This window comes from Pempheris klunzingeri, chromosome 12 (assembly GCF_042242105.1).
Source record: "Pempheris klunzingeri isolate RE-2024b chromosome 12, fPemKlu1.hap1, whole genome shotgun sequence".
In the NCBI taxonomy this organism is placed as follows: Eukaryota; Metazoa; Chordata; class Actinopteri; order Acropomatiformes; family Pempheridae; genus Pempheris; species Pempheris klunzingeri.
In genome coordinates this window covers 1402712-1413819 of record NC_092023.1, presented here as the reverse complement: position 1 = coordinate 1413819, position 11108 = coordinate 1402712, and the positions used below count along the sequence as shown (strand labels likewise).

The 11108-nt window shown below is 43.2% G+C and overlaps 2 protein-coding genes across 2 annotated transcripts in view; one reads left to right on the top strand and one right to left on the bottom strand.

Annotated features, from left to right (window-relative positions):
• The window catches only part of mgme1 (mitochondrial genome maintenance exonuclease 1), a 278413-nt gene that overhangs the window by 2052 nt on the left and 265253 nt on the right, over positions 1 to 11108 (top strand). The window lies entirely within an intron of this gene.
• On the bottom strand, positions 305 to 3950 carry slc29a3 (solute carrier family 29 member 3). Its single transcript, XM_070841075.1, has 5 exons — positions 3604 to 3950; positions 2977 to 3059; positions 2330 to 2556; positions 1717 to 1879; positions 305 to 1274 (listed from the first exon to the last, which is right to left on the bottom strand). Exons 1-5 carry the CDS (start codon positions 3919 to 3921, stop codon positions 656 to 658), a joined length of 1410 nt encoding a protein of 469 aa, XP_070697176.1. The 5' UTR covers positions 3922 to 3950; the 3' UTR covers positions 305 to 655.

Below are 11108 nucleotides of genomic sequence, written 5' to 3'. Positions count from 1 at the left end.
GCTTCTTGTTAGAGAACAGCAGCTGGTGCAGAAAGTACTGAGACACTGAACAGTTGGACATGTGCATTCAAAGGTTTAGAGAAGGTCACATTAAGTTCACCTGGAAAGGTTAGAATGCATTTTAGGTTCATCCTGAGATTTCACCTGAAAGCTGAATATCCCTGACTTTTAGTGAGTAGTGTGTGTTCAGTTTAGAAAGTCTGATCAAGTTTAGTTAACAAGGTTCACAGACGACACAAATCAACAGACATTAGATTATTCTTTGTCATCTATTTTTGATTAAAGTTAAACTACAATAACACTTTACAGCACAAATGATCCCTGAACAAGTAAGTTTGTACAAAATTAGTTTTGCAACATTAAGTATAAAATCAGGCTGTTTAATGAAGCATCCCTTACAGACTGCTAATGTTGCCCAAAGAGTGAGAGACACAGCCTGAAGCCTCTCACCCTGAGCCACAGCTGTGTAAACACAACATACATCATTAACGTGAGGTATGAAGGCGTTAAGGCTTTTTGGTCAAGAGTGGAAATGAGGTTGTTGGCACTTTTCCCTCCTGGCAGGCGGCTGGCTTAACTGGCAGTTCTTTTATTCATCAGTAAGGTGTTCGCTGACTCCGCAGTAAAGATCCACTGTTACTGTTTCACAGCATGCTCAGATGCGGTGCACGATAAGCACCGAGAAAGCAGATCCAACCGCCAGTCCCAGAGTGAGGAAGAAGGACATGACCACCCCTGTGGGCTCTGCCAGCTCCCGGGGTACCACCTTAGGGCCGTAGATCATCGGCAGGGTGCCGAGGTAGCCGTTGGAGAGACCTAGCAGGCAGTTAAAGACCACGGGGTACACGTCATGGTGGAAGAGTACAGTGTGGAGGTGGTCCCTCGGCTGGTAGTTACAGAACATGAGAAGCGGCACCATGACGGAGCGACACAGCACCAGTGCCGGCAGGACTCTGCTGGTGGGGCCGGGGACCTGCAGCCAGGCTGTGGTCTGCCTGCCGCAGAAGTCCGCTACGTTGTACAGGAGGAAACTGATGAGGGGCACAAAGTAAGTGGTGGTCCAGGGGCTGCCGCTGTCTTTGTTCACAGACTGGATCCCCGAGGACACCGCTGGGAACACCATGATGGACACACAGAAGACGTAGAAGACACTCAGGCCGAGCACCCACGTCTTCCTGAGGATGGGCTGCAGAGGTGGGACGTCACGTGTTCCTGCTGCTTCCCCTTCGCTCGTCGCTCCTCGACTGGTGCACGCCGCTACCAGCATGTAGTGTCTAAAGAGAGGAGAGGCAGTTTGTGTCAGAATAAAAGTCCATCCAAAGTCTCTACAAATGTTTCAACAGTGAGACTTTTTCTATTTTTGTACGATGGTTCCAAGATGCAGTGAACCGGTCCTCTAAACAGCAGCGCTGTCATTAGATAGATGACTAAAATAATGATGTATTATGAGGTGAACAGTTAATATCTATCACAATTATCCTGAAGAAGTTAAACTTCACTGTGGGGGATTTGAACCTTTTGAACTCTGGCACCATCTGCTGGTAAAACTGTAATCTGTAGTATCCAGATTCAGAGTGAAGTACATTTGTTATGTTAAATATATGTTCTCACCTATATTTGTCTATTCTTTAACAAAACAATAATTAAGGTTAAAATACGGGTTTGATAGGGAGGCTTTGTGTCTGTGAGGGAACCAGAGTATCTTTGGCTGCTGACCTTGAATACGCCAGCTTGGGCAGCAGCAGATATGTGACGATGCAGAGCAGGATGAAGATATCGGCTGTGAGGAAATAGGCCAGAGCGCTGTCTGTCACATCCTTGGCCAGTGCCAGGTCTGCTATGGACGCTACGGCACTCAGCGTGCCTCCCATGGCCTGACCTGAGACAAGAGAGGACTTCAGCTCATGTCAGATATGTCAGGTCCTTATTACAGTGGGAGACTGTCCCACTGTAATCATGTGACAGGAAATGCCAGAAAATGGGATTAATTCATTGATTATGCATGTCTGTCACTGTACTAGTCTCACATAACTAGTAGAACACTTTACACATAACTTTAAGGCATTACACATGTAAACATCAGTGACGGCTCATTCACACTCAAACATGTGAACCCGGTTTTCTACATGCGGTAACGGTCATACAGGTGTCTTTTATTCTTGTGTACCTTCACAGTCAGACAGAAAATGTCCCACACACCCTGTGCAATGATTTACACACTCATGGTAACTTATTTTGTTAATAAATAGTAAAGCGGAGTGGATTTAGAGAAAAAAATCTGTCCTGTGGAGTGAACAAGAGACAGTCCTGGTCTGAATGAGGGCTCTACCTGATATAAGGGCCTGAGAAATCCTCATGGGGAAATGTCCGCTGATCCCGAACACGCTGCCGGAGAAGAGGTTGGAGGCTCCGCTGACGACAGCAACGCTGGCCAGCGTGCCGATGAAGAACTCCGTCCTGCAGTCTGACGTGTCCACCTTCACCAGCACCGTGGTCACCACAAACACCAGCAGGATCACCAGGAGGGACGACAGGATCCGCACGTTTGAGGACAACCTACAGACAGACGTTAGCGTTACTCACTGATCAGTTAATCAACATAAACACAAGATGAAGCAGATGTTTTGTAGCTTCTAGCAGTGAGCTAATAATTATCCACATGCATGACAAACATGAAAGTATTGAGCTGCAGAGATGCTGTTCAAAATGAAAAAACGTCCCTTTTGCTCCGTGCTGTCTCAGATCAGCACAGACTGATCATCGTCCAGGCAGAATGTACACAGACACACAGCATCTAAGGTCACAGGCTGAATTAGATTATCGTAATCTGTGAGGCCTCAGACGGGACAAGTGTGGCACTGTAGTGCCGAACATCCAGAGACAAACGAGTTCAGAGAACATTAGAAACTGTACTAAAGCTATTTTAGACTGTATGTCAAGGCGAACCGCATGTGTGTGTGTGTATGAGGCATTAACCTGTTAACGAGAACATAGTTGAGTATCAGGCACAGCACAGAGGGCACCGTGGAGGCAATGGTCAGATAGCTCTCAAAGTAGTCCTGTGAAAAGTCACACAGAAGACACAACATGTGTACATTTGAAAACACAATAAGAGGAAGTGAGAGGTGAGAGGTGAAATGTAGAGAAATATAAAAATCAAAGCAGGCCTTTCCTTCCTCGTCTTTCCTGTGGTTTCTAAAATCAAGCTTTAATCTCAGAAGAGCAGAAATCTGCAGAATTCATTTAGGCTGATTTAACTTTCTGAAATAAGAGCCCAGCATTCACTGGACTGTTCTTACAACAATGGGCCTGTTTTGAGTTTTATTTTCAAGTTTTCCTACGTGTCTGTAAAGTCACAGGCACGTCAACTGACCACAATTTAGAACCCAGAGAATGAATTATTCAGCTGTGAGGCTTTTCTTCATTTGGTCTCCACGTGAACTGAAAGAACCTCAGTTGTTCTTTTGTCTCAGCTGCTCTAAACGAGCCTTTTGGCATCTCAAATCGTATAATCAGATGTGAAAGGACACTCAGTCCTCACATTTGTCACAGGATCGTCACAGTTCAGTGGCCTAAATGTGCATCTTCATGTGTCTCACTCACGCTGAGGTCTGAACGTTGCTCCTCACCGGCGCTGTGATGCGTGTGGTTACTCAGTTTGTAGAGCCAGTAGTGTTTGGCTGTTATGAAGAAGTTCCAGGGCAGCAGGGAGCCGATGCCCATCAGAAAGAAGATGAAGTAGACCAGGCAGTAAGAGTCCTCTGGACTGTAGCGCACGGCCAGAGGCACCGAGGCGTGTTTGGGCAGCAGTGACGCAGAGGGACTCTGGTCCTCACTCCCCTCATCATCAGATACGTGGTCAAGAGCCGTCGGGACATAGGAGGAGTTGAGACTCGGCTGCACCGGCTCGGCGGTGTCCATTTTAAAACTCAGAGAGTAAAGACGAGGCAGAAAAGGGAAAGTCGACGCAGGAACAGAACACCAAGACAGGCAGCGTTACACAGAGAGCTGTGAAGGAGAAGAAGAACAACAGTTCAAATCTCACTGCAACATAATGATGTTACTGCAGTAAGTGGGTTTGGTTGGTGCTTACTTTTAGTTTACTTGTGCTTGTCCAAAAAACAGGACAGTGTTGCTTGTGAGGCCATAGTCCGGAGAGATCTCTGCGCTGTAGCTGGTAGAGATCAGTCCAGCTGACCAGATCCTGCAGTGCAAAGACTCACATTTAACTCTGAGAACTTTTCCCTTTACAGACACACAGAGAAGCATTAAAGAATCTGTACTCAGCTCATATTCAGCATAAAACTCTGAGTGTGACAAACTGCTCCCTCATCTGCACTTAATACTCATCATGACTTACATGATGAGGGATGTGACATGTTTCACTCCAGCATTAACTGGGTCGTGCTGCAGTCAGTGCTATTTGGCAGCAGGGTGTAAATGTGAACCCAGTGCTCTCCCCCAGCAGGAACCAGACTAACTAACTCTAACTCTTCCACTCACAGGGGGTAAAAGCCACTCAGCACTTACTAGACCTATTTCCTAAAAACTTTCAGTCACGGGATCTGCAGACTCTGACATGTCTACAATGTGACTTCTGCGGTCTCTGGTCCAGTTTGTGCCCCTGACAGAAACACTGCACAGGCTTCCAGCTGCTCCACTCTCATGCACAGTCTGAGATAATAACTTTAACTTGTTAAGCAGGTTAAAGGGGGACAGCCAGGACCGCACACAGAGCTCATCAAGTGCCACTAATGAGGAACCGGGTTTCACATGATTCTGAGCCGAGAAAAAGTAATTAGTACCAAGCACACATCCACAAACCTGTTTTCACTGCTCACTGCTACATAACTCTGCTCGTCCTGCTGAGTTGTTGTCGTGTTCAGGCAAACACACAAGTCAAATATTAACCTGCAGTGTTTGTTTAACTAACATTAGAGGCTAGCTAAGGCGCTAGCTTAGCCTCACGTTAAGAATACACACACACAGCTAAAGTGCTGGACCCGAACACAGTGTAGTCATTAAAGAAAGTGTGAACATACCCGCCGTGGGCTTCCTGGGTGTCGCTTCTGTCTTTTCTACAGCTGTTACACTGATACACAAACCCATTTCACAGCGGACTTCATTTCTGGTCAGCTGACCGCCGGCAGCAGCAACAGCGACGACACTTCCGTCATGAGTACTTCAGAATAAAAGCATTGTTCATACAAACGCAAACCGGACTGACTGAAAACGTGTATTCTGCAGCTTAGTTACGAAATGAATCGACGAAACGCGTCTTTTAGCAAAAGCACAGCATTGTTTAAAAAAGATTGTGAAAATCGAAACAAGCTCTCAAAAGTAAAAATAAAAACAATCCTCCACGCTTTTATTCTGATAGCCAGGCCCATAACCGGAAGCTTGTTTCTGGAGGAATGACGCAGACTTTTTCTACGGTAGATTTAAAAAATAAAAGCTCATATTCAGAAATATAATCACTTAAACAATTAAAGCTGCAAGCAGCGTTGGAGGGCCCTCACACCTTTGTGCATGTCGGGGTGTGCGGCGGCTTCGTCCTGTAGCCGGACACCGACCCTTCCATGCGGCTCAGAGTTTTCTTGTATTTTGGACAGTGCATGAAGGAGTTACACGTCACTTCCGGTGTCCCCTATGTGGCGCTAGAGAACAGCCACTGATTGCATCCTATATTTCAGTATATGGAGTGTTGACTACACTGTGAAAATTTCATGCAAATCAAATGATAATTGCCACAAAAGTCTTACTTCCTGTTGTCACTAGGTGGCGCAATGACTGTGGTCATCATAACTGGCATGTAGATGTGTTCAGGCTGGGACTCTTATTAATCATGACAAGTTTGGAACAGATTGGATAATGTACCCTGAAGATACAACAACTTCCTGTTTCACAGTGAACACGGCGTCGCCATGGTGACAGCGTTTGACAAAACCTCAAGAGCTTCATAACTTTGCATCATCCACGTCCTGGGAATGTTTGGACTGAATTTGAGGTGTCTGTGGTTAACCTGCTGGGAGAGAGACGTCCCAGAATAAAACATGCACTTCCTCTCTAGGTGGCGCTATGACTATGGTTCTAAATTAGCATGTGCATGTCTTCAGAGCCGGACAGTCATCAGACAGTAACATGTGGTGAAGATAGGATCTTCTTTTAATTCTGATGGAAATCGCCACGGTAACACCTTTTGACGAAACCTCACAGTTTTCACTGCGGACCAACATGTGGTCGCACTGTGAATGAATGTTGACATGTAGACGTCTTCAGGACAGGACTTTTATCAGACATGACAAGTTTGGTGCTGATTGGATCACGTACAGTCAAGTTATTAACAACTTCCTGTTTCATGGTGAGACACTGAAGTTTGACAGCTCGCCACGCCCACACCGTTAAAGTTTGGTAGAGACTTTTAATAACTCTTCATCGTTGATGTCTTCTCTACCAGCTGACCCAGTTTGAAGTGGATCACTTCAGCCCCCTCGGACTAGTTCGTTCATTTATGACCTCTGTAAATCACCAAAAATGTACTGAAAATCCAATATGGCCGACTTCCTGTTGGGTTCAGGTCATGAACCCACCAAATTAGATTAGATTAGATTAGATTCAACTTTATTGTCATTACACCTGTACAGTACAGGGCAATGAAATGCAGTTTGGCATCTAACCAGAAGTGCAATTAGTAGCAAGTGCAAAAATCTCTATAGAGTATGTACAGAATATACAGAAGGATGTTTACAGATGCTATATACAGATTAGTGCTGTGAACATGTGTGCTAGTAGACATAATATATGGTTATATGGATGAATGAAAGAATATAGACATGATATACAGGTTGTATAAATATAATATACAGATTAGATTAAGAGTGGAATGTTGTACATGTACATAAAGCACAGTTTCAGGGCTTGACATTAGGGGGCGCTATGGAGCCATTTTGCCACGCCCATTTGTAAGACCCATAAAATATGTAATTTTTCACCACGACTGATACGTGTGTGAAGTTTCATGAGTTTTCCTGCATGTTTAGACCCTCAAACTTGCAATTTATTTCGGATGCATTTCCTTACATTTCAATAGAAACAGAGATATAATTTAGCCAAATAATAGAATCATATACTCTGTTTTTATAATTAACTTTACTTGCAATATAACTCTTTATGTCCTTTTTGAAAAGCAAACAATCAGAAATAACACAAAATAAATACTGAACAAACAAAAGCAAATCTATTTCAAATGTAGGCCTGCAGAAGTAAATGATGGAGAAAAGTCTCTTTTTCTTGAAAGAAAATTGTCGTATTTTCAATATTCCTATTAAACCCAATTAACAATCAATTATATGTCATTGGAAATGTGATTGGATTTTAATCCCATAGTCTGAAATCAATGACTGATTATCAGTGTGAGGTAAGAAACGTAACTGAGTAACTATTTACAGCATTTCCTTGATCAAGCTTACAAAATATTATCACATGTAAATCTTAGTTATATTATATCAATACAGTTAGTGATCATTACAATAATTATGCTGCTATTAAAAGTGATACCAAAGATATGTTTGTTCATTTTAAATGTATCCACAATTTCCTAACACGTACATATTGTGACTTTCTGTGAATATCTCTTGTATTAATCTACTAAAAATCACAAAGCAAAAGTTGTTTATTCATGACTGGTTTATTAAATCTCATAAGAGTTCAACGCTCCGCTCATGTTGTAAAGATTTCTTCTTTTAAAGAGAAGCCGGACTAGATGTTGGTGGTGTTGTACCTCTGTGTTCAGTCTTTGAGCAGGAGAGGGCGCCGCAGGACAGCAGCTCTCTGCAGTGTGACAACATTTAAGAAAACACTAAAAATCCTTTTTCCACTCAGACATGACGGCAGGTGATGTTGTGTGTTTGACTGGAGTGGAAACCTGCAGACTAAAATAATCATTATCAAATAATCACTCTCCAAATGTGGAGTCTGTCCAACTCACAGCTGCTGTTTCCTCCGGCAACAACAGAAATAATTGTGCAGGACCAATCTGACTAACATTATATGCTCCAAGATTATTTCAAATTCCAATACGAGCCTAAAATCTAATATATCCTCTTTGTCCTGATTCTGCAGGTTACGGCTCTAAACATGGATCAGATCCCCATTTTCAGGAAGGTGAGTCTGTATGTTCTCATTGTGCAAATGGTCCCATATTTATTTTCATTTCTGTTCATATGAACTCAGAAATGACTGTTTCCATCTCATGATAGTAAGAAGAATATGTGTATGTGTATATGGGCTGTACGTGTGTGTTTATGATTGTGCTAATATCACAAAATAGTTTTTACACACCTTCAAAATAAGATTATTTCCACTGCTGACTTATTCACTAAACACTCACATAAAACAGAATAAAACCAGGGGAGCTTTTCTTGTCGTTGTCGCTGGTTCTTGCTCATGTGGGGATTGTTGAATCCTTCATTTTGAATCGTTGACCTGCTCTTTTATGAAAAATGTGCTGAGATAACGTTTGTTATGAATCGGTGTGATGTCACTACAGATTGGTTGAAGCTGCACTGAGCTTTCATCCTGCATCATCACTTCATGTAATATGAAAGGTTCAATTAACTCCTGCATTGAAGGGTAGCCTATCAGTCCTCAATTAGGAGTGCATCTAATGAAACAGGTGCACAGTGTTGCCGCCATTAGGACCACGCTGCAGTGCACGCTCACCACAGATGACTCACTGGGATGTTTGCTCTCCATATAAGAGCCTAATCTGACGAATCCTCACACGTCCTGCACTCGTAATTAAAGCACAAAAAAAACCCTGAGGTTAGAACTGGAGATTTAAACGCCCTGAGTCGATCCTTGAAGGCCACTATTAGTGCCTCTAAAACCTTGTTAATATTGAGGCCAGACAGCCTGCCAGCTGAAAGCTTTCAAAGCTAAATGGACCTAAAGGGAATTTTCCAATGAGGTGTGAGCAGAGGAGGAACAGGTTGAGCAACTCTGCATTTTCTGTGAAAATGGGGTTTAATTGATAAAAACACAGAAGCCATTTAACAGTGATGAGTCCTGTCACGGAGCGCCGAAGAACCCTGTGATTTACTGTATGGATTGTGAAGAAGTTACTCTGACATGTTTGATTTTGGAATAACAAGTTTTAACTCGACAACAAAAAACAACACACACACAGTTGTTAAACTAAGAAATATAATTTATTGCATAAAAATTATATTTAGTTACAGGTAAGAAGGCTAGACGTTTATTTACAATTGGTACTTTACAGAGATAAAATAATGTCACTGAATCCATTTTGTATTTTCATAAAAATGTCTGTCTTCTTGAACAAAGGCTAAATTCTTCTCTTTGACGGGAGCGACGAGGGCTCCGGTTTAGCTCCAGCATCAGTGATCCAGAGCGATGGCCAAAGATCCAACAGATACTCAAGAAATCTGGACAAACAAACACCGTCGTCTACAGCTAGCCAGTCTGTGTGACGAGGGTTGAGGAGAGAAAACGGTCCTGCAGTGTTCAGGGATCCAAAGCACTGAACTGGTCACGCTCAGACATTTCTTCACGGGCAAAAACCTGCAGGGCCAAAGTTCATGAGCCGTTGCACCACGCTTTGTTTTGTCCTCCCACATGTGCTTTTTCAGTACGAGTGTCCTTGGTCAGTGATCCAGATGGAGAATTCCCACAGACACCACCATCACCAAAATGTTAAGTCACCACTTTGGGATACAAAATCAAAACCCTGTCAGTGCCCTGATCTGAAAAAATAGAATTACTCTTCCAGGAAACAAAAGAAGTCAAAATGCTTCGCTTGTCTTTTGTACTTGCATAGCACTTACAAAGAGAAATGACAGCTTAAGCGTGTGCACATACTGTATGTGCACACCCACCTGCCCACTCACTCTGAACACACACACACACACACACACACACACACACACACACACGTTTTCAGTTCATTCACGCAAAACAGTGACATGACTCACTGCTGAAGAGGAGGGATACTGCCTGTGTTTTGGTTTTTGTGGTTTCAAAGATATGAACACTTTTTTTTTGCTTTGAGGGAGAAAAGACCCAAAAACACACAGAACTGAAGTCCTGACAGAGTCACACATGACGCCGTTACAACATCGATCATGTGAATAGCTTGAGGACCCTGACCACAAAGCAGGCGGCTTAGTAAAGATGGTGAACAATATGTTATAAAATGAGAGAAGGGGGACATGATGAGTAGACAGATGGACACACAGATAAGTGGTGGACAGAGAGCAGATTGAAATATAATGTCGTCAGTGTTGAGGTAAATTTTATGGCCTCCTGCTGCCTGGTTGATTCAAGGCGAGTCTAATCTATTCTGTGATATTCATCTGAGAAAAGTGGAAAGCAAAATGCCTACAGTTTATCCACCTGCACATCTGACCGTCTCTAATCACGCTTTACAGATTGTATTTTACATTTTGAATAGATACACAGTATTAAACAAATAAACATGGTTGTTATTCACAACTGAGACATCCACAGTGCGTCTAACTCTCCCGTTTGGCCGTCCGGCTCTACTCCAATCAGAAATAACACACAGCCGCTCCGAAGCCTGAACAAGCACAGATGATAAGACAGCTTCTACATTATCGCAACAGCATTGACAATGAAAAAAAAAAATCCACAAATATGGATAATAACTTAAAGAGCGTTCCCCAAAGGAAACTTTTAAGGGATGACAAGAAAGCTCTCCTGCAGCTTATTCTCTACAGATAGGAGGAGTGTGGCGGAGCGATAGACCAGTGCGAGGAGAGATGAAAGAGAAACACCCCTATGAGTCGGAATGATATGCCAAGGCTTTGAGGCATTTGTTGGTACAATATAAAGAGTCATTCGGTCTAGTTATCTGCCGATTCTTAAACAGACTTCAGAATCCACCCGGCTACCACAAAGCAGAGGCAGCTACTATTTTCAGCCCTCAAACCTTGAGGGTTCGGTCTTCATGTGATTTGTCGACAGTTGAGGCCGTTAGATGAGAAATCCTGTCTGATTCAGAGCTGGGTAATGACCAGTCCGACCGCCTGTTTGTGCTGGAGTGTGCCTGTGGCCTGAGGAGGTTACAG